This window comes from Rhincodon typus, chromosome 9 (assembly GCF_021869965.1).
Source record: "Rhincodon typus isolate 14 chromosome 9, sRhiTyp1.1, whole genome shotgun sequence".
NCBI lineage: Eukaryota > Metazoa > Chordata > Chondrichthyes > Orectolobiformes > Rhincodontidae > Rhincodon > Rhincodon typus.
The window spans coordinates 40416191-40441063 of NC_063340.1; the positions used below are offsets into that span (position 1 = coordinate 40416191).

The 24873-nt window shown below is 40.9% G+C and overlaps 1 protein-coding gene across 1 annotated transcript in view; it reads left to right on the forward strand.

The window, feature by feature from the left end:
* The window catches only part of fancl (FA complementation group L), a 97854-nt gene that overhangs the window by 44119 nt on the left and 28862 nt on the right, over positions 1-24873 (forward strand). The window contains exons 7-8 of the mRNA XM_048601310.1: positions 7756-7852; positions 15495-15563. Coding sequence (XP_048457267.1) covers positions 7756-7852; positions 15495-15563 — 166 coding nt within the window. The remainder of the gene's footprint in view (positions 1-7755; positions 7853-15494; positions 15564-24873) is intronic.

A 24873-nucleotide genomic window follows, 5' to 3' on the forward strand; every position in this document is an offset into this window, starting at 1 on the left:
CAGAGATGGAGGAACTAGTAGAATGGAATGGAGTCTCTACGGGAAGCAGAGTTCAAAGCTGTATATTCCAGGTAACTATGGGAGTCGTTAGGTTTATAGTGGATCCTAGTGGCTAGTCTATTCCAAGGAAGGGAAGGGAGGAGTCAGAGATAGACCAGGTGAAAGTGAGGACAGGGTGGAAATTGGAAGTGAAATCAATGAATTTTTCCAGTTCTGGATGTGAGGGGGGAGCAACACTGATGATATCATTGATATATCGGAGAAAGAGTTGTGATGGGAGGCTGGAATAGGACTGGAACAAGGGATGTTTCCCCACACCCCACAAAGAGACAGGCATAACTGGGGCCCATGAAGGTGCCATTGGCCCCTCCTCTGACCTGAAGAAAATGAGAGGAGCTAAAAGAGAAGTTGTTGAGGGTGAGAACGAGCTTGGCCAAGAGGAGGAGAGTGGTGGTGGGTGGGAACGGTTCAGGCCTTTACTCCAGGAAGAAGCAGAGAGCCCTGAGATCATCCTGGTGGGGAATGGATGCGTGAAGGGATTGCACGCCCATGGTAAAGAGGAGGCGGCTGGAACCTGCAAACTGGAATTTTGGAAACTGGCGTAAAGCGTCAGAGGAATCGCGGATGTACGTGGTCAAGGACTGGGCCAGGGGAGAAAGACTGAGACTGAGTCAAGGTAAGAAGAGATGAGTTCTGTGGGCAGGAGCAGGCTGAAAGAATGGGTCTGCCTGGACAGTCCTGTCTGTGGATTTGTGGGAGGAGGTAGAAGTGAGCTGTGTGGGGCTGGGGAACTATCAGCTTGGAGGCAGCTGGGGGGAGATCACCAGATTCAATGAGGTCAGTGACTGTGGTGGATACAATGGTGTGTTGTGCCATGGTGGTGTCATGTTCCAGGGGAAGATAGGAGGAGGTATCTGAGAGCTGGCGCTCAGCCTCTGCAATGTAGAGGTCACTAAACCAGACTAGAAGAATACCACTGTTATCAGTAGGCTTAATACCAAAGTCAGGGTTGGATCTAAGCACACGGAGTGCAGTCAGTTCAGAGGAAGATAGGTTGGATTGGGTGAGGGTGAGGGAGGGGCATAGAAATTGAGATGACCAATGTCACTTTGACAATTCTCAATGAACAGATCGAGTGAAGGTAAAAGGCCAGATGGAGGCGTCCAGGTGGAGGGAAGAGTGTTGGAGCTAGGTGAAGGGGTCTGTGGATGGGGAGAAGATTCTTGCCCAAAGAAATGGGCACGGAGGCGAAGACGATCTGAGAAGAGTTCGACGTCATGCTGTGCCCAAAACTCATTAAGGTGGGGACGCACAGGGACAAAGCTGAGACCTTTGCTGTGTAAAGAATGTTCAGCATTGGAGAGCGGAAGGTTAGGAGGGATGGTCAATACCCAACAAGAGATGGGTTGAGGAAGGGGAATGAATTCAGAGGGAATTGGAGGAAAGGAAGGTTCCAGAAGGTCATGAGTATCTTTGAGTTGTTGCATCTTGTGGGCCTTGATGCCTGAAAGGAAAAAGTTTATTGTTAGCCCAGCGAATGGACCGGACGATGAAGTAGAACTGGGGTGTGGTGCAGCCCTGAGCCAACATGATACAGTGCTATCGGAGAGTTGGGTCACCAGTGTACATATGATGCTTCATGGCACTGAGTGTGGATCTAAGGATGCGGCGAGAGCAGCTACCTATGCAATTTCCTTCAGGTCAGAGGGATCGTCATGGGTACCCAGATGGAGCCCAGTTATGCCTGTCTCTTCATGGAACATTCCTTAATCCCGTCCTATTCCGGCCCCCACCCCCCAACTCTTTGTCCGATATATCTAGGATATTATTGGTGCTGCTTTCCTCTCTCTTCTAGAATTGAAAACGTTCGTTGATTTCACTTACAATTTCCACCCGGCCCTCACTTTCACCTGGTCTATCTCTGACTCCTACCTTCTCTTTCTTGACTTCCCTGTTTCCATTTCTGGGGATAGACTGGCCACTAATATCCACCATAAGCCCACTGAATCCCACAGGTACCTGGACTATATATCCTCTCACTCTGCTTCTTGTAAAGACTCCATGTCATTTGCCTAGTTCCTCCGTCTCCGTCACATATGTTCTGATGAGGCCAACTTTGACAAGGGAGCCTCCAAAATGTCTGCCTTCTTCCTAAACCAAGGATTCCCCAGCACCACTGTTGACAGGATCCTTTCCTGGGTCTGACACATCTCCCACACTTTCGCCCTCACTCCCTCTCTTCCCTCCCACAACAGCGATGGGGTTCCCCTTGTCCTTACTTGCCATCCCACCAGCATCTACATCCAGAAGATCATCAGTCGCCATTTCCACCACTTCCAATGAGATGCCACCACCAGATACATATTCCTCTCCCCTCCCTTGTCCACCTACCGCCGGGACAATTCCCACCGGGACACCCTAGTCCACTCTTCCTTCACTCCCTAAAACCCCCCACCACAACCCCATGTCACATTTCCCTGCAACCACCGAAGATGTAACACCTGCCCATTTACCTCCTCCGTCCCCAGTAGCCAAGGGCACAAACATTAGTCTCCTGCATTCGCTGCTCACAATGTGGTCTCCTCTACATTGGGGGATTAAGGCATAGACTGGGTGACTGCTTCGGAAAGCATCTATGTTCTACCCGCAAAAAAGACCCTGAGCTTCCAGTTGCCTGCCACTTTAACACACCACCCTGCTCCCTGGCCAACATCTCTGTCTCTGACTTGCTGCAGTGTTCCAGTGAAGCTCAGCGCAAGCCGGAAGAACAACACCTCATTTTCCGCTTGGGGACCCTGCAGCCCTACAGACTCCATGTCGAGTTTAATAATTTCAGGGCCTGAACATTCCAAATCCTAGCCTCCTACCCCACACACTAGGCCTTGTTATCACGTAGTCTGCCATTACACACTACTTACTGTGAGTCACTGACTGCCTCCATTAACAACTATTCACCCTCCTAGCCAGATCGTTATCCACTCCTTTTTCTGTTCAACTCCTCTTCTCTGTTTTTAGGCTCTATCTTCACCTATCGTTTACTCCTGATCCCCGCTCCTTGCACCCTATCTTCCGCATATAAACCAACGTTTTGCTATCTACCATCAGTTCTGAGGAAAGGTCACCGGACCCAAAACATTATCTCTGATTTTCCTCCACAGATGCTGCCAGACCTGCTGAGCTTTTCCAGCAACTTCTGTTTTTGGGTCTTTTCTTAGTTGTACTCTAATTCTTCAAAATTGGCACCTTGCTTGAATGCCCAGCCAATTCAGCTGTTTAATGAGACTTTGCAATACCTTCTTTTCAATTTTGAATGCTGCTGCATCTTTTTTTGTGAGGTCCTACTTTGACTAATAGCAATGGGGTTAAAATTTTTCAAACAGGAATGCTAATGCAAAGTGACATTCGATGTATTCTATCTGATTTCCAAACTTAAAAGCTTCAGAATCCTGAATTCCAATTTTGAATTCTGTTTTAGGCTCATCTTATGACAAAAACTTACTGCTGTAAAAAAAATCATCCATGTACATCTTAAAGGTGCCTGAAAGCTACCCATTGGTGTTGATAAAACACAGAGGTTTAACTAAAAACAACCCAATTTTATTAATACAGATCTTACCGAGATGTGCCAAAATCTACAGCCATCATTTAGGCCATATCTATATATTTAAATTCCAGCTTGTCTCATTAAATCTGATGCCTCTTGGGGAGCAAATAAACTCTTCCCTTTTGAATCAATCTCCCTGCAGAACTGCAGCTTTAATATCAATAGATTTACACTCCCAAGCATTTGTTGCCAACAAAGCCAAGAAAATTTTCAAAAGTGATTGCCGACAATTGCTGAGATTGTGGTCCCCAGTTTTTCTTCAAAATCTTGCACCATTAGGCTTTCATTAACCTTGTATGTTCCATCAGGAGACACTTCTGTGTGTACACCTATGTGATATGGCTGTTTGTCCCCTATCTGATACCACTAAAGCCACAAATTCCCTCCACCTTTGTAATTCTTGTTGTTTGACAACTTGTATTAACTTGGCTCCAAGATAGTTTATCAATCACGTGAGCTTCGGGTCTTGATGACATTCGGGGTTGGTACTGTATTTCTTAACCTTGTTAAAATGCGGCCTCTATCTTGCTTTTCCCTTTCTGGGCCTGTTTTTCTTTGACCTCCTATTAATTTGATTTCTTTCAATGGTTATAATAATTTTTTTAGAGACATGTTTGCTCCCAGATCCATTGTTTGAACTTACAAACTCACTGTATGAGTTTTATTGCCTTCAATTTCTGTACTTCATCCATGGACCTAACCTGTTGCACCTCACCCAACCTTTATATTTTCCAGTGGTCTTTCATGCTCATATGGAGTCATATTTCTCCATTATACAGCCTCTTCTGGTAAATATTTCACGTCGGCACCCATTTTTGGCAGTTGTCCTTTGGAACCAATAACTTCATATTTACCTTCAGAATTGGTCTATCATTGGACAAGCTGTCAGTTGTGGCATTTTGATGCTTCTTGGGTTTGAGAGCTGGTGCCTTCTTATGTTCCATAAATGCTTAGAATCTGCATAGTTGTAATCCATACCAAGCAACCTCGAAGAGTATAGTTGAACAGTAACATTATTACTCTACTTTCAACAGGAACCTTCCCCAAGCTTCTATAGTCTTTAAGCCCCCGTCTTATTGCAAACCGCATCTCCCTGATTGAAACTGGTTTCCAATGGCCTTACCTTGTATCTGAAGGCTCTCTGAATTCTTTCTAAGACTGGAGCTTTAATGAAAGCCTTTCTGCCTGCATGCAATGCATTTAAATACACCGAGAAAGTTAAGCTAATCGTACACCCTGCCCAAGCTGGGGACTGATCACTTATTACTGATGGAACTTCAGGATTCCTATTAAAATTTAACTGATATGGGCTATATCCTCCAACCATCTGCAACAAACTCTTGGCATGGACAACCCATATTAGTAGAGATGATAATTTACATTTTGGATGATCCATCAAAATTTAATGAACTATTTTGTCTGTTACTGTATAACTCCTTTAACATAACCCAATTTAAAAAAATTTTCCTGTTGCCAAATTTGTAATTGTTAATAGTCATACACATATTTCCAAATTCATCATTAGCCAATTCCTTTCTCAAATCGCTTACTTAATTATAACACAATTCACTTTGTCTTCTAATTCACAACCCCTGGTATCAGTAACACTTCTTTTTCTAAACTTCTTTAGTGGAGAGGATATGTTTCATTAAAGGAATACAAGTATCCAGATTGCATAACTTGTAACTTCAAGCACAATAATTTTGTCATTATCCAGCTTCATTTGTGTCTTCTTCTTTGGCTTATATAATAACAATGGTACTTCACTGGACATAACATTTGTGCTAATAAAATGATTGATTCCCCTATATACAAGGATTAATCACTATTTGTTTAATCACAAATCTGAAAGTGATGAAAATCTCATATTCCCTAACTTTGTCTCAATCCTTATTACTTGGAGATTCTAGATAGCATTTTAGCCACTATTTCACACACTGTAGACATGTATCCAGTGTCTAATACTGCACAATGGAAAAACTCTGCCACCAACACATTAATCACTGTGGTGAAACTTGTCAACACTACAATGCTTTCTCTTTGATTTATGTGTCCGTTGTTCTTTGAAGCTTCCCATTAATGCTTAGTTTGGATCTTGTTGTACTATTTGGGACAGTTCACGACAATAATAATTTGGATTGCACTTGAAACATTGAACTCAAGAAATGTTTAGGGTGTGGTCATTCTCTTATAAATCACAAATTTACCTCATTAAAAATTATCAATAATATTTCTGTCTTCACTTCTATGAGTTTCAGTTCTTTATTTTTGTATACCTGTGACTTGTATCTAGACAGTTTCACCAATTTAACATTTGTGTCCTCCATTTTCTGTCATTTCACAGATTGTTCTCTTTGTACTGTGGACACTTCTGGAAAGTAATGCATTTCTCAGAATTTTTTTTTAGTGTGTTCAACATTTATTCTGGCAGTGTATGTTTATCCACAAATTTAACTCCTGTCAAACCTAGAAGTCTGCCCATACTTGTTACTTTGGCACAAACACATAATTCATGCCAGCAGAGATTGGGGAATTTCCAAGTGAAGTTTCTGCAGTCTTGATTTCTATATTCTTCCAAATGAAATTTCTGCAATCTGCTGAATCCTGTTCTGTATACTTCTATTGTACTATTCTCATTCTTTCGAAATCTGTCAAAATCTGACTGTGCTTCATAAGCAGTAAATAAATCATCTTTTTTGATCCACCAGGCCATGCCTTCACATACTGACATCTGCAGGTCAGTGGAAGGGTGCATTATTTCCATGGATTTGTGGGTACAAGGGCAGTTTAGGCACTTGCCTGCCCAGTTTGCCAGGAAACAGTGTTCGCTTCTTGGTGGCTGGTTTGGGGCTAAGTGGTTTCCTCAACCAACTGATCTCTGTTTTTGATTAATCTCAAAATGAGTTGGTTAATTCAACTTTTGGGAGCCATCCTAACAGCATTTTAATCAACTACCTAGACTGCAATGGTTCAAGAAGGCTACTAATCACAACTTTTTTCAATGCTGGTCTTGCCAACAAAATAATAAAATAACATCTGCTCCCCAATGTCCAAGATTTGTTTTTTTTTAAAACTTCTTGGCACACAATCACCATGTTTATGCTGGATTTCCATCTAGCAGCCAGAGCAAAAACTTCTTTCATTTGCCTTGTGTAGCTTCAGAAGGAATGGTAGAGAATAGACAAAACCAGGTCTTCCTCATATACTTCTGCCAATGACTGCTGAAATCTCTCTGGAATTTTACATGTGGGTAATTGCAGTTGTGTCAATTGCAAGAGAAATTGACTAGCAGTCTGATTCTGGGAAATTCTGGCTTTCTCCCCATTAACCAAAGGAGGCTAAGACTGCAGTGATTTTGCTACTACACTGACCAAAATTGTCTATCTCAGCACAAGTGAAGAAAGCCAGGGATGTAATGGTCAGTTTGACTTGGTGTCTCACCAAAGGTATACCAAGTTCCTTAATTTTTATATATTGAATTCTTTAAACTCTAACCACTAACTTTTGTCAGAGCCATTTAAAATTGATAAAACAATGCCAATCTAAGCAGTTGAGTGTCTACAGCTGGAACAGGTTTACAGATGTAGTTCTCCAATTAAATAAGGCACATTAATGAGCTTCCTACCCAGAATTGTACACAATTTCTGATAGAACAAAATGTAGATGTTACACATACATACATGGTGCTTTTCATTGCAAATATTAATAATTTTCAGGATGAAAGATTTAATGAGAAAGAGTAGATTAAAAACTGGTAATATTAATGGGCTTAAAAAAATTCCGGCTGGTCTAACGCAGTATAAAACTGCAAAAATTGATCAAAGGCCTGACAGGAAGTTTTATGTGAACATAAGTAAAGGCTGACAAGAACCTGCTGTGTGTGCCAAAGGTTCCCATGATGGAAAACTGAAACATGGTGCTCACTGACCACAGCGTGAGCCTTGACACAGGTCGTAAATAACTTCGTGATATATGAACACATTAAACAGCCGACTGGTGTATTAACAGCAGTAAATCTGTGACAGCAGAAATGCTTGGCACTCAAGACCTTGTCTTTCTGATATTAGTTTCAGATTAATAGGGGTAAAGCAAACACATCAAATCACTAGTAGACTTTGATTTCATAAACCTTTCATTTATTTTCTTCTCAGACTTGCTTATATGGACGCAGAGTTCAGAACCATTAAGCTGAAGGCTGAGGATTCTGCAGGTCGAGAGCATATGATCACAATTAAATTAAAATCAAAGGTGAGGCACTGATAATGGATTCAAAGATATAGTGTTGGGATTCCTTTTGAACAGTAATTTTGTATATTAAAAAAAAATCAATATAGATACAAGGAGATGGATTTATTTGCTATGGCAACTTGTTTCTGGTTATTATTTGGTCTTGCATTTCATCCTACTTAAGAGTTTGAGGTTTGAAACCTATGATATAAGATGGCCTGGTTCACAGTTGCATTTGTTTTAGGACAGTTGTTGCTTTAGCCAAAAGCTGGAAGTGCTCAGTATAACATAATTCATTAATCAGTCCTGAGTATTTAATGCTAACATAAGATTTATTTTTATTCATTCATTAGGCGTCCACATCTAGGCCAGCATTTTTGGCCTATCCCCAGCTGCCCTGGAGAAGGTGGTACTAAGCTGACTTCTTGAACAGCTGTAGCCATTGGGGTGTAAAAATACACACAGTGCTTTCAGATGGGAGTTCCAGGATTTTGACTGAGGAACAGTGAAAGAACAGCAATTATAGTTTCAAAACAGGATGGTGTGTGTGTCTTGGATGAGCATTTACAGGTGGTGGTGATCCTATGCATCAGCTGCTTTTGTCCTTCCCAGGTGGTGGAGGGCACAGAATCAGAAGGTACTGTCAAAGGAGCCACTGAGTTACTGCAGTGCATCTCGTAGATGGTACACACTGCTGCCACTATGCATGTGTGCTGAAGGGATATTATGGTAGTGGATAGGGTGATGATCAAGCAGGCTGCTTTGTCCTGGATAGTGTCAAACTTCTTAAGTGTTGTTGGAACTGTACCCATCCGAGTAAATGAAGAGAATTTCCTCACTGTGACTTGTGCCTTGTAGATGGTGAATGCGTATTGGGAAATAAGAGACGAGTTCCTATCTGTTCAGTACATGGCCTCTGACCTGTCCTGAAGCCACAGGCCATTTACGGCTAGTTGACTCCAATTTCTGGTCAATGGTAAACCCCAGAACGTTGATGGTGTGGATTGAGCAATGGTAATGTCATTTATGTAAATGGCCACTGTTACATTCTTTCTTCTTTTGGGAGGGTCATTCCCTGGCACGTGTGGAATACAAATGTTAGTTGCCACTTGATGGCCCAAGTTGGAATGTTAACTGTGTCCTACTGCAAATGGAAACTGACTGCTTCAGTATCTTCGGAGTTGAGAAGATTCTGAACATTGCACAATCATCAGCAAACATCCTCCTTTTGACCTTATGAAGGAGGGAAGGTTATTGACAAAGCAGCTGAAGATGGTTGGGTTTAGAACATTTGAGGAACTCCTGTGGTGGTGTGCTGGTGCTGAGCTGATGCACCTCTAACAAACACAGCCATCTTCCATTATGCTAGGAATGGTTCCAACTAACATAAAATTCCTTCTCCTCCCCTCCCCTCCTGATTCTCATTGACTCCAGTAATTGGCTCCTTGATGCTAGACATGGTCTATGTCAAGAGAGTCACTCTTGCCTTGTTCCTGGGTGATCAAGTTTTATTTAGAATTAACTTCCAGAATACCCACAGTACTTTCATGAAGAGAGTTCCAGGATTTTGACTGAGAAACAGTGAAGGAACCGCAATTACGGTTCCAAAACAGGATGGCATGGGCATTTTCAGGTGGTGGTGCTCCTGTACTTCTGCTGCCGTTGTCCTTCTAGGTTGTAGAGGGCACAGAATTGGAGGATGCTGTCAAAGGAGCCTCTGAGTTACTACAGTGCATCTAGAAGAACTAGAATTATTTAAGAAATGTTTAAGGGACACCAATAGACATATTCACAGGTGGTTTTTTTTAAGGTTATGTACTTTTTTTTTAAAGAGGAGTAATTCCTTGGATAATTTAAAAAGTGTATAAAATGCATTGTTATCAGTTCTACATACTGTTCTATATATTGTTCAAGAAAATGTTTTGCAGCTATTGTCTCTGTCCACAATTGACAAGCCATGAAATGTTTAGTTTTGCGGTGGCAGGAGAAAAGACACATTTTCTCCTTTTAAGTAAATAACTTTATATATAGTACTGACAGCATTAAGTAAGAAAAAAAGCTCTTATTTGTCATTTATAACACAGTGTGGAACTGGAGGAACACAGCAGGCCAGGCAGCATCAGAGGAACAGGAAAGTTGATGTTTCGGGTCACGACCCAGTGTCAGCTTTCCTGCTCCTCTGATGCTCCCTGGTCTGCTGTGTTCCTCCAGCTCCAAACTGTGTTATCTCTGACTCCAGCATTGGCTGTTCTTACTATCCCTTATTTGTCATTTATTTGCGTCTGCCATTGAATGTTGATTTATGAAGCATAAAACCAGAGCGCTTGCATGTTAAACCTTGCGGTAGGTGACATTGGGAGCTAACACAGAATTTGCACTGTGCTGGAGGGCAATATTGCCTATGGTCTCATGTAGGTCTTTATATTTAAAAAAAAAATTACGGCTTTTGTGGAAACATGGTAGTGTGAGCCAGGAGGCCTGGATTCAAGTGCCACCTGCTCTAGAGGTGTGTAGCAACATCTCTAAACAAGTTGATTCAAAAATATCTGTAAAAATAATTTGCAGATCGCATCTATTTGCTGGTGTCTTGTTTGTCTTTTCAGAACAACATTAGTACTTGCATGTAAATGTGCAGTGACACTCATTAAGTACAGTACTATATTCTTGGCAGCAAGTAACAATTCTACCAGAAAGTTGGGATAAGCATTAAACAGAAAATTAGTGAATTAGATATTGCCTTTGATACTTTTGACACTTGAGTAGTTTGAAATGTATAAATAAAGTTGGATTTTAACGAAAAAACAAGTGTTGATGGCTTTAACTTTGAACAGAGCATAAAGTAGTTATTTGTGCATGGAATAATCGGGCTTGATCAATGAAAAGGTCTGATAGAGCACATGGGTTGATCTGATGCGAATGTTGTCCTAAGCATGTAGAAACACCTTTTTATGATGTAAAACTTTTGCTTAAGGGAAAAAAGAATCAGAATTTTGAACAACGTTAGTTTAATGTTTGGGTGTTGCCATGCTATAGGGCCAACGCCATGGAAGCCAGAGCAACCATAAATAGTAGGCATTATTCTGACAGGGCGCATGCGGCACCCTATGCTTATATAAGGGTGCAGTAGCACACAGAGCATTACTTATGACTTCAAACAACTTCTGAAGACCTGTTTGATGTCTGCTTTGCTAATTTTTGACAATACAGGTCAATTTAACATCTTTTTATTATCATTCTCATTTGGTATGCATCCAAGAGGTTCACACATCTAACCATTGCCCTCACCACCAGCCTCCCCTAGAGTTATGTAAAGGATCAGCTTAGAGTTATATGGAACTGCAAATATGGTGCATTTGACTTGCTTTTTTCATGTAACTAAGTTCATAGATATACAGTGCTCTCAGGATAGTCACATTTTTGTTTGCCGCATCCTGGTAGAGGCCAGAGGAGATTTATGCCTTGTTAGCAAAGAACTTTGCAGCGTTAGGGATCTACAACTGTAGTTTATTTTGAATTGTGATATGCCAGGGACACTGATTGCAAGCCACTGAGAAGGGAGGCTGTGTGCAGAAGTAACAGATCCTACCAAGTAATGGTCTTAACAGAGCACACCTCCTATCACTACTTCAGCCATAAGCATTGTCTGAGGAATCTATGATTTAAAAAGGATGTGGTCATTCTACTAGGCCACCTGCTTCAATAGGACCTGCAGTGAGTCAAGAGGGTGAGGATGGCAATGCCATTGAATTCAACACTGAATTTCAATGCATGTAAATCTTTCCAAGCAGAAGCAGGGAATGTAGTCAACAATTTTCTGTATTGCAGCAACAGACAGCCATGTTGAAGGCTGCATACACCGTGAGCAGTAATAGATCATAGAACAATTTCATGGTTTTGTCTCTTACCAGACAGAAACAGGAGAAGTGCACACATGGCTTTGCCGGGTTAGCAAGATTTTGAAAGATGCAGAGTCCTATCAATAGTACACATCTGGCTTTGCAGGTCCTCTACAGTAATGGAGAAATGCACTGGACCATAGGGCTACCACTCTGTCAGCATGCAGTGTCATGGGTCATAGAGATGTACAGCATGGAAATAGACCCTTTGGTCCAACTCGTCCATGCCAGCCAGATATCTTAAATAAATCTAGTCCCATTTGCCAGCATTTGGCCCATATCCCTCTGAAACCTTCCTTTCATATATCCATCAAGAAGCCTTTTAAATGTTGTAATTGTACCAGCCTCCACGACTTCCTCTATCAGCTCCTTCCATACACACACCACCCTCTGCGTGAATACATTGCCCCTGAGGTCCCTTTTTAAAATCTTTTCCCACTTTCATCTTAAACCTATGCCTTCTAGTTTTGGACTCCCCATCCTGGGGAAAAGACCTTGCCTATTCACTCTATCCATGCCCCTCATGATTTTAGAAACCACCATAAGGTCCAACACTCAAGGGAAAATAGCCCCAGCCTACTCAGCCTCTCCCTAGTGCTCAAACCCTCCAACCCTGGAAACATCCATTGTACATCTTTTCTGAGCCCTTTCAAGCTTGACAACATCCTTCTTATAGCAGGGAGGCCAGAATTGCATGCAGTATTCCAAAAGTGGCCTAACCAATATCCTGTACAGCCGCAACATGACCTCCAACTCCTATACTCAATGCACCAACAAATAAAGGCAAGCATACCAAATACCTTCTTCACTATCCTATCTACCTGTGACTCCACTTTCAAGGAACTATGAACATGCACTCCAAGGTCTGTATATTCAGGGGTATCAGAAAATGCCATAATGCCTTGATTGTTTCAACCATTTTTGAGCCACCTCCACTGTTTCCTGGAACCAAGGGATATTTGCTATACCTAGGTTCATGACTCCTTTCCAATGCTCATAATACAGGAACATGATAGCAAGTGAAAATGCCACAATTTTATTTTCTTTAAAATAACGTCATTTAAAATCACATGAACTTCTGTATGGAAACATACATTTCCTGGGAGTGGGAAATCATTTTTGCACACTGTTTCATTTAGAACTTTGTGATATGTGTTTGACAAGGTAAACATCTTTTACTTTAAGCTATATTGGGTCTCAAACTTCTTAACTCTTGACTATTTTACCAATTGTGTCATATATGTTCAACAGATCAGTGTAACTGGGGACAAAAAAATCTCTTTACCTGTTTCTTCTTTGGTTTTGTTTGCATAGTTCCGATCTTCCCCACACATACGTATGTGAAGGACTGTTTAGACTGAATACACAAAGGACAAAAGTGCCCATGTGTATATCCCTTAGTGGGGAGTGAGTAGTTTCAGAAAATGAGGGAGGAAGGCTGGCTGAGAAATGTAATTATTTTACTTTTGAAACTAAATGACATATTTTAAATCTAGTTTTGTGTAGATGCCCTAATTTTTCAGGGTATGCCTTTAATATTTACTTGTATATTTCAAAAATAAATCCTATTCTTTATGGAATATGAAATTGCTGCTTTTTTTTTTTTGAAACTTGCTGTTGTAGAACAGGGCTTCCCAAACTCCGTGAGATAAGATTTTGGGGCCTCGATCTCAGTGTCTGCAATGACTGCCGTGGAACTTGAGCTGATTTCTGACAGCTTTGAGGCCTGCAAAAATGCTTGCGACTTTGTTGGTAGACAATGGAATGCTCTTTGAGGCCCAGTTACAGCTGCAAAAAAAAGCCTAGAAACAGGCAGGCCTTTTTCTTTGGAGAAATTCTACTTCTTCATCAACTACTGTTATCCCACTCCTACTCCCACCATAAGTCGTTGTCCCAATTGATCAAGGACTAAAGCTGCCCCGGCTCTGCTCAGTGACTGCAGTCTGAAGCCACCCATTCCCCACACAGCAACTCTCCTGCCCCACCCCACCCCAAACTTACTTTCTGGGGATCACATAGCATCTAAGGTATTAAATTGGGTTCACATTAGGAAAACATCAGTGAAGTACTGCTGTACATACTTAAGAGTCCATTATCAAGTTTCACCTTTTGGTTGGTTTTGACTAGCAATACCTGAGTTAGTATTACTCTGTCCTTTTTTGTATGCCCCGGCCGCAAACAGGAAAGATGGAATCCAGCCATTTGTATTGAATTTTTTTGAAACTGTACCCAGCAGAGTTCTGAGATAACAAGGTGTAGAGCTGAATAAACACAGCAAGCGAAGCAGCATCAGAGGAGCTTTCCTGCTCCTCTGATGCTGCTTGGCCTGCTGTGTTCATCCAGCTCTACACCTTGTTATCTCAGATTCTCCAGCATCTGCAGTTCCTACTATCTCAGCAGAGTACTTTTGTTTTTGGCAAGTACTCAACTTAGACCTTTGTCTATTTCTTTACTTAAGAGCAAGGAATGTTTATTGTAGGTATTGGGCAAAGTTTTTTTGACCACTTTTGAAGACAGTATATTCCACAGATAAGTATATTTCACCACCTGAGAGTGGTGAAAGCTGACATTTCTGGTAATTCTTACTTGATAATTTTAAACGTAGTCATTCTCACATGAACCATCAGGGAAATTCAACAGAATTCTGTCCTAATTTATTCATTGAAATACATTTTCCACTGCAGATAATTGAAGTGATTAGTACTGGGAGTCTTAACTTTTTTTGCCTACAACAAAAGCCAAGAGATACCAAGATAAATAGGCAAGCACCTTTGTCTTAGTTGAAACATCTTAATCACACCACAAGCCAAGAATCAAATAGGATCTGTTTTTGTTCTTTTTGGATCAGACATAACTATTGAGGCTGGTGAACTCCTAGCTCACTTGTATTTAAAACTGTAGTGGTTGTAACAAGGTCAGTAATCTAGACCTCCAGAGAATATGAGGGGCTGTTAATGTGGTCCAATCAGGGAGACCTGGTTGACAAAGAAGAATGAATGTCGGGTATATTGAAACCCTGAATGCCTGACACAGTGTGAAGCAGTGCTACTGTCCAAGGCTGTGTATTTTTAAATAAAGGGTGATGGGATGCTAGCCTCTGAAGAGTTATTACAAAAACACAATAAGTTTTCTGATTGTTATAATAGAAAATTTAAGAAATCTTGTGTTCTTCATATTTACATTTTTCCAAGGAATGTTAATGCATTGCATTTTCTTTATCAATCTAAAGTTAGGCTGGGTGTACAGTGCTCACTGACTTTAGAAGTGGTGCAAGAGAATGGGTGTGTATTCTGACCAAACTAAATAGAAGTGCGTCAATTTTAGATGTAACAGTTCAATGTAACTCGTGCATGCAGGTGTGCATTAGCAGGTTGGTTTGAAAATTAATTTATACTCTGTAATAAATGGGTATGAAATTATAGTAATGAAATAAAGAACTGTGAATGCTAGAGATCTGAAACAAAAACAGAGCATACTGGAGAAACTCAGAAGGTCGGGCAGCATCTGTCGAGAGAAAATGTTTAATGTTTTGAATCCAGTGGTTCAGTTTTGAGAAAGGGTCACTGGATTTGAAAAATTAACTCTGTTTATTCTCTCTTTGAAATTATTTCAATTTTTTTTGTAAGTTCTTCTGCAAGCAAATGTTTGTTCCAGGGAGCTCTTGCATTGAAGTCAGGAGGTCAGAGATTTGATCATTTTAGGTTTTTGACACTTTTACAGGCATCAACAACCTAATCTTTACTTGATATCTTTTTGTTTATCTTCAGTACCCAGCTGAACCACCTGATTGTTCCACAGATTTTCCTGTTCCATTTGTGATTTCTTGGACACAACAGGTACAAGTCAAATTCCGTAAATGTTGTCTTAAAAAGTTCTTTGTTTTGTTCTTGAATACCATAGTGTTCTTGTCAAGGAAATATTCTGTCTTTATAAACTATATGAATAATGTGTGTAGCTAATCTACTGTTAAGATAAACAGACATCTTGTTTGGAAGAACAATCTTGTGAAAACATTTCAAAGTCAGTTGTTTGAACCTTGCTTTTGGTTTGCTGAGTTTATTCATCTATTAGCTGAACTAATCAGCTGAGGAAGATTCCTGATCTATATTGTGTTACCTGATCTTAGGCAAGGTGCTGGTAACTTTGTTACAATGGCCATAGACTGGAAGAGGACAGACAAAGAACCGTATCCTTAACCAATGATATCTGCTGCAAGGGCATGTGGGTGGACTTTGAGTGAGGAAACGTTGTCCTAAGCTATGATGAAGTGTCCTTAATCAAAAAATTTGAAGGCTTTGTTGGATAATTTGAATGAAAGTCACTCGTGATTACATTGAGGTTGTACAGGACATTGGTGAGGCCTCTACTGGTGTACTATGTGCAGTTCTGGTCTCCTTGCTCTTGGAATGATATTATTAAACTGGAGAAGGTTCAGGAAAGATTTACCAGGATGTTGCTGGGAATGGAGGGTTTGAGATATAAAAATAGGCTGGATAGGCTGGGACTTATTTCGCTGAAGCATAGGAGGCTGAGGGATAATCTTGCAGAAGTTTATAAAGTCATGAGGGGCATAGATAAGGTGAATAGCAAGGGCTTTTCCCTCGGGTGGGTGAGTTGAAAACTAGGGGGATGTTTTTAAGGTGAAATGAGAAAATTTTAAAAGGACATGAGGGGCAACTGCCAGAGGAAGTGGTGGATGCAGTTAAGGTTCCAACATTTAAAAGATAATTGGATAAGTACATATAGGAAAGGTTTGGAGAGATCTGGGCCAAATGCAGGCAGGTGGGACTCGTTTAGTTTTTGAACAGGATTGGCATGGACTAGTTGGACCAAAGGGTCTGTTTCCATGCTGTATGACCATGACTGGACCCAGGAATGATTCCATGAAGAAATAAAGAGAGAAGTAAATCAGCAAGAGGAGAAAAATCAGTGTACTTTATAAACTCAAAATAAATATTGTTGTTTTCATCCAATAGACAACAAGCAATTGAATACAATTCTTATTAATTGATATCTGGCAAGATAGAGCCAATGGAATTCTAGTTCCTTTATATAAATAAATGCCAGTTTTATTATCCAGTTGTTTATAGAATCATAGAACCCCTGCAGTGTGGGAGCAGGCCATTCAGCCCAATGAGTTCTCACAGACCCTCTGAAGAACATCCCACCCAGACCCATGGTCTCCCCACCTAGCATTTCACATGGCTAATCCACGTAACCTGTGCCTCCCTGGACACCATGGGCAATTTCCAATGGCCAATCCACCTAACCTGCACATCTTTTGACTGTGGGACAATGCCTGAGCACCCAGAGGAAATCCACGCAGACATAGGGAGAATGTATGTGGAGTTTGCACAATCACCTGAGAATGGAATTGAACCCAGGTCGCTGATGCTGTGAGGCAGTAGTGCTAACCACTGAGTCACCATGCTGCCTCAATTTCTCCATTAGCCCTTCAAAATACTTCACATTAAAAATCACAGAATCCAGATTCAATTTGGTGTAGCAAGTGAAGCTGCTGTCTTTTCCTTCAGTTTAAAAGACAGTATTCCTCAGTTCTATGTCTGCAGACAACTGGCCATCCCCTAGGAAGTGGGGAATTATTTTTGTTCGCCAATCTTTTTAGAACTTAGTGACATACACTTGTCAAAGGAAGCTTCTTTATTTTGTGCTGTATTAGGTCTCGATTGTGCCTGAGCACTTGTCTGACACTAAGCCATATAATCATTATGTCTGCAGATTTGTGCAGCTGGGGAAGAAAAACACTCTTTACCTTGTCTGTTCTTTGGTCGTGTTTCAATAAACCAAATCTTTGCAGTTTTGAAAAAAAAAAGTTTTTATGTTTTCCTGAAATTTGCAGCAAACGTCCTGCTATTGAGTTTGTTTAGACAACTAGCCCTACCTTCTGTGCCAGTCAAATGTATGTGTCAGATTGATTTGTGACTCAAAAAAGTCATGCCCCAGATATTCAGGTTTCCATTTCGTCTGATGCATTGATTTTGTGGGAAGGGATTTGATTCCACTGGGCCATTTCATTGCATTCTGGGATCCTCCTAAAATGTTTCTGACTCTGAGTTAAAATCAGAGACTCCAGATTGGTTTCAATATACTTACCTGGATGATTATGCAGGAGACATTAGACAGATAAATTGTAATGTGACTTATTGGGTAACTTTTCTACTGATTTTTTTTTTTTCCAATCACCAGCACCAACCCCAACTCCCTCCTTGATCCCTGACTACAACCCATGATCCCTGAACTCCCCTGGAGTGCTGTATAAAGGGTCATGGCCTATTGCTTCACTCAATGCTACTTTGCCACTTTGCAGCCCTTTGCATATTTCAGCTCTTCAATGAACTATAACATTATTGAAGATGCCAGGATCTGTTTGCCAAATGATTTTATGAATTCTGCATTTTCCAGGATTAGCTGTAATGGCCTTTTTGTTGATTTTGTGAACTTACCCTCCAGGGAAGTCAAGAAACTGTCACATTAAACATTTAAAATTCTTTTAATAGTTGAAGATTGAGATGGTAAATCATAGCCCTGAATTTACTGCCTTCTCCTTCCTCTGCCACCGTTCCACCTCACGATTTGAGTTGCTGAGCGTCTACGTGGCTTGTGCTTTAATGGACTAGGAGGTACTGTGTCAAGCAGTCGGCAACTTTCTCTTCCCTATCAGAGATGCCTATACCTCCATCATTCAGGGTGACCTTGAGTGTATTCTTATACCTCTTCCTTAGGCCACCCATTGAGTGTTGATCAATGGAGAACTGAGAAGCAAACTTGCTGCACAAGGTGGCCTTGGACATTGGGACGCATTGGCCTATAGATTGGAGTTGGTTCTTCGGGAGCAAGCCATTGATGTTGGCAGATGAAGTTTCTCGGAAGATCCGCGTGTTGATCCGCCAGCCGTCCCATTTGATCACTGTAGACACTATTGATGAAAGCTCTCAAAATTCTTAATGTAATGTTAGTAGTAGGACCAGGATTCATTGCAATACAGGCAGCTGGTCAACACAGCAGTCTTCTAAAGCAGGATCTTTGGTAACTTTCACAAGTCCCTGGTGTCAAAGATGCATCCCAACTTGGAGAAAGCAGCAGTGGCACAGTTGACTCAGTGCTGGATTTCTTCAATGATTTGGGAGAGGTGGCTGCAGAGATATGGGAAGTGTTACACGTACTCCAGAGCCACCCTGCCAATGTATGTGGCTCGGGGATGCTATTCTGGCCAGGGGAAGGTGGGTGGAGGACCTTTGTCTCAGTGATTGTTTAAGAACAGGTCTAGCATCTTATTCAAGGTATTGAAAAGGTAGAGCATCCTTTGTATTTACTGTACAGAGTAAACCACCCTGCAGTAGTCATCCAAAAACTGAAGGCTGTGAAAGTCTAAAGTGGTTTTGGTTTGAAAATTTCCTGACCAGAAGATATTGAATTCTGACAGCACTGATATGTCAACTTGGATGATGTGGACGATGATGTTCAAGTAGATGAGGAACACGCAGGAGTGATCACGCAACCTTATTTGACACCAGTCTTGATGTAAAAGATGTCAAATTTCAGATCCTCCGCTCAGGACAGTGACAGTCATTTTCTTACAAAGGTCTCAGGATGATGATGATTGTCAATAGGCAACCAACATACTGGAGGACATTCCATAGGCTTTTGTGATTTAGGGAGTTAAATGCCTTGGTCACGTCAATGAGGGTGAGGAATGATTCTTGATTTTTGCTCTGACATTTTTCCTGGGTCTTCTAGCCACCTAGACAAAGTCTGGAGTACCTCTGGATGGCCAAAAACCACACTGGGTTTCCAGAAGAATTTCTCAGACAAGACAAAGAAGTTGGGCCAGGATCTTGGCTTCAATGGACGGGAGGGAAAGCCCCCTGCAATTTGCAAATCCTGTTTATTCCCCCAAGTAGATCATCATGATGCCCATGTTCTTGAAATCCCTGAGGATGTCGTCTTTGTTCCAGAGATGGAGGGTGAGCTGAGGGAGTCATAGCATGAGCTGATAGCCACCAGCATGGTAGACCTCAGTGGTTATACCATCTGGCTGTCACACTTTGTGGGTTTTCATCAGTTCAAATGGTCTACTTAAGCTCATTGGTGGATCACTGACAGAATCCTCTATGGTGTTATGGGTTAACTTTGTGGACCTCCTCTGAAATGGTGTACTCTTGGTTCAGGAAGAGTTCAAAGACCACCTTCCAATGCTGAGGAATGGCATTGTTGTCTTTGAGGTGCTAGGAGCCATCCCATGAATGGAGAGGATTTTGTCTGGTCGAATGCAATTCTTCAGTCGCCTTGTTAGCCCGAAAAGGTTGTGCATGTCATGCTGGTCAGCATAAGTCCGAATCTCATACATTTTCTCCACCCACTAATTGTTCTTCACATCATCAATGCATCATTAGATATCAGCCATCAACTGTTGGTATGTTGCTGTCATTCGCTGGGAAAGTGGGTAGCTCTGCTAGGTGACAGAGTTTGCTTGCTTCCACTTGAGAGTGTAGATTTGGGTGTCATTAGTGTCAAATCAGTCCTGCTTCTATCACCGAGAAAATCTAAGAGTCTCAATGCAGATTTCTAGGATGGCAGACTTCAGTTGATCCCAGTATGCCTAGATAGAGGTTACATCAGTGATGGGCACTTGACAATGGTCAAGTCCATTATGCAATGGCCCTGAACCTCTTCCTATGGCTCTTCAAGACAGTAATATACAGCTTTCTCTGGGTGATCCTTAGATTTTTCAGTATCTTGGCACGAGGTGTATGTTTGTTGCTAAGTGCACGTGGCAGTGATCCATCCAGTTATCTTCAGAATCCTTTGTGGCCATTGTGACACACCTGTTCTGTACCTCAGACAATGGCACCTCCTGAACAATAACAATGCCCAGACCTCTGGGGCCTTAATGTGGTCTTCAGCTGCTGCTTGGTGAAAGACCATGATTATAACAATCTGTTCCATGTTGGCACTCTTGGTCAAATGTAGGTTGCCATTAATGTTGGTCCACTCCAATTTTTCAAGTAATTCTACTAGGAGAATGACCTCATCGTCCCTGCAAATGGAAGCAAAGACTTTGAGATCGATGTAGAACTTCTCCTTGATTTCTTGGTTAGAACCTGAAGGTGGGGCATATGACAGTGTCATGTTGGTTCTATCTGAGATCTAAACATGGCATCATCAGCTTCTCACTGACACTCTTAAGCGAGTTTGGAGAGCAACCCACCCACCCCATCCCCGTAACCCAACAGGTGGATTTCACTATGACTAACCCACCTAACCTACACATCCCTGGACACTACAGGCAACTTTTAGCATGGCCTGTCCACCAGGGTAACACGGTGGCTCAGTGGTTAGCACTGAGTGGTTACCATTGGGTTTGATTCCAGCCTTGGGTGACTGTGAGAAGTTTGGACATTCTCCCCGTGTCTGCGTGCGTTTCGTCCCACATTCCAAAGATGTGCAGGTTGGGTGGATTGGCCATGCTAAGTTGCTCCATTGTGATTAGGAATGTGCGGGTTAGGTGGATTAGCCATGATAAATGCCGGGTATAGGACAGGGTTCTGGGTCTAGGTGGGATGTTCTTCAGAGGGCCAGTGCACATTGGATGGGCTGAATGGCCTCTTTCCACACTATAGCGATTCTATGACCTAACCTATATGTCTTTGCACTTTGGGAGGAAACCGGAGCACTCGGAAGAAACCTACGCAGACAGTCACCCAAGGCTGGAATCGAACCCAGGTCACTGGCGTTGAGGCAGCAGTGCTAGCCACTGTGCCCTTAGGATACCTAGTATTTGCATATTTTGTTTCCAAATAGTGCTGTAGTATTTTTGATGTACGCTCAAGAACACCAACAGGGCCTTTGTGTAATATCACAACTGAAAATGGTACCACTATATGAAATGTAAGCCTAGGCTTTGAGCACAAAGTCCTGGAATGGGACTTGTTAGGACCATATTGTGAATACCAATATGATGTAGCACATTTTTAACCAAAGAATGCATCCTGTTCCCTGAGCAGCAAAACTAAAATAAAGACTACCCATATGGGACTTTCTATTAAATGGACACAAGGCAGAAATGGCAGAATGTAGGAAAAGCGTAAGAATGTACAAAATGGAAGTCAGATAACTAAAACTTCAAGAAGTTACCATCTAATCAAAGCCAGTACATGAAAAGTGACAGGGTACCAAAAAGGAAAATGTCAAATATTGAGATCCTGTAAGTTTCAATAATTATACAAATGCAAACTAATGAGTCACAGGGCATTTGGCAGACCTGATGATCAACTTAGTTATACAATCTACAATACAACACAAATTAATTTGAATCTGAAGTAAATTTTATAAATCAGTATTTTATCTTTATATCCCTTTTTGCTTTTAATTGTTTCAAAATAAATAACTGCCCAAGTCTGTTACTGGAAGATATATGAATTACAACAAAAAATTGTTACAGAATACATGTATTTTCTTACAATATACACGTATTTTGTAACTGTTTGCTACGTTTGTTTATTTTGTAGATTTGATCCATGCATTTGTTGCCAAGTGTTAGGCAGTAGTATTTGAAGATATTTTTAATTAAGGCATATGATTTTCTTTCCACTGCTAGAGTTATAGCTTGACATTTTTACATGGCATCCATATTGAAATGCATAATTTTCCTTATGGTCCCTGTCTTCCTGCTGGGATGATAATGTTTTGATGTATTTTTCTGCTGCCGTGATGAGAGGGTTGCTGCTGCTGCTCTGACATATTCATTCAGATGAATAATTATAACTTGTGCAATGTCAAGCAGATGATGGCAGATCTTTGCACATCAAGCCAAAGCCTGATCGCCAGTGCAGGTGTTTCACAGCATGATCAGATAAAGCCAGTGGTTTGAAGCTGAGATGGCACATCTTGACTAGTGAGGAATGAGCATCAAGGGCAAAGTGGCCTATGCCCATATGTAACTGCTATCTCACTGGACAGCTTTATCTAGTGACAGGGCTGTTAACCTCTTGCTCTCACCTGCAACAAAAGTAAAAATATTAATTGAAGCCTCTGACTTCCTCATGGAAAGCCACCTAAAGGTAAAGGGTTAATTTCCTACAGACTAATCTTTGATCACAACCTTGTTAACATTCTGAGGTCTCTTTTAATTAAGAAATAAATTAGCTTTCCTGGAGATCAGGACAATAATGCACCTTTCGCTTATTGTGCTTCTGAATATATAAAATGTGACTACATGTTCAAAAGTCAGGCTCTATGCTAAAAGCATTCAAAATAGTGAGGTCTGACTTTCAACTCGAACAGATTTTTGTGTTGTTAATTCTCATACTTACACAGTCACACTTTTAGTGATATTCTGTCAGTGTGATTTAGAAAATGTAATGGTTGAATTGTGTATTAAATTAACAGTCCGTGGTCTGCACCACAAAGATAACCATAGAAATATTGATTTTAGTTAACCCGTCATAAGTATTACATTCATTTTTATCTACAAACGTATCTTCAGTCTTGCGAGTTTAAAAGGAAAAAAATTTTTTTTTAAAGATGAATTTAAACATATGTAGCATAAATGCTTTATTTGTGGAAACTAAGGTATGTTTGATGAGCTGTCAAGCACCTGACTGCCTCAAGGCCTTGAAGTTGAAAATGAAAGTGATTATTTGGAAATTTATATCTGAAAAAATTCAGTGAAGTTGAAATGGAATGTGGATAATGTAAATACTGCAGAGCTCAATTAGTTATCTGTCTGTAATGGTGGGAGGAATTTGATTTTATAAGGTATGTGCAAATAAACAACACTTTAGCCAAATGCTAGCATACAGTCCTTTAAATTAAGGTATTAATGATCTAACCTGCTGGAATGGTTGGCAAGGTTACAGTGAAAGTTTAACTTCAGATAAGCTTTTTGTTTTTAAAATGAAAGAAGAAAGAAAGTCCTTACAAATTCTGAATGAGTCAATGTTAAGTTCACAGAGGATCATACATTTTGTAAGTTTTGATGCTACTTGGCCCAATTACGCACTGCCAGCTGAAGGGGTGGGGGACTGGTGTTGAACTATTTACTTTGGACTTCCACAGCAGATGGAGCCACTTTACTGTAATACAACCATAAATAAACTTTCAGTAGAAATTGCTGAGGCAGACTAAACCTTTCAGGATAGTTTACATTAAAGCAAAAGCATGTGCCTGCAACAGAATGGATAAGTAAAGAACCTGGATCTGCAGTCTGTCATGCTGACAAGGGTTACTGGCTTTGGGCCAGACACCATCAGCTGTCAATCATTTATGTGATTCACAACTTGAGTATAAGAAAATGTGATTGAGTTGGAGATATTGGATGTAGATGGATGCAAGTATTTGATTTCCCTTCAAATGAGCAGAGATGGGGCAAACAGTTTCCTTAATTTGTGAAGTCTGCTTTGCGATTGGTAAATACAGTAGGCATTTAGAGAAGGATCCTGCCCTTCAGGTGTCCATGTCTATAGCTTTACATTTAGTGCGTAGTAAATTCGAGTGTATTCCTTTGTCATGTCATTGGTTTCAACAGAATGCAGGCGGGAGGAAAAGAACTGCAAAAAGTCGAATCATACATTTTGTTTAAATGTGTAAAAGTTTACATAATGAATGTGTTTTGATTGAAACTGTGATGTGGCATTTAATTTGTAAGTACATTTGCTGAATTCTAGCAAATTATTAAAACATGCCAAGGAATGGTTTAAAGTATAATTCTAAGTTGTTCTTTGTCAGGAAACTTGTATAGCACATCCAATTGCATAAATGGAAATCAGCAAACTTAAATCTAAGACTTCTCCGCTGCTCTAGTTAAGGATGAGTGGAAAATCCAAATAACCAACATGATAGAAGAATTTACAAAATGTTGCAATAAGTGCTGCCTGCATGAGGAGAGTGAGAGTGGTGATCACAGTCCATTGGAAGGAGCAAGAAAGGCTGTAAAGGAGAATATTCTTCACCCAATAATGCATGCCTGGAATATTTCTGTGGATCCACTGCCTCTGCAGAAATATACTGAACAGATACTATTTATACTGGCTTTGCTTTTAATTATGCTAGCCGACATGGAAGTGGATGCATTAGCCCTCTTGTCACAGTCCAATATAAATCCCAGAGCATTGCTGAATCCCAAAT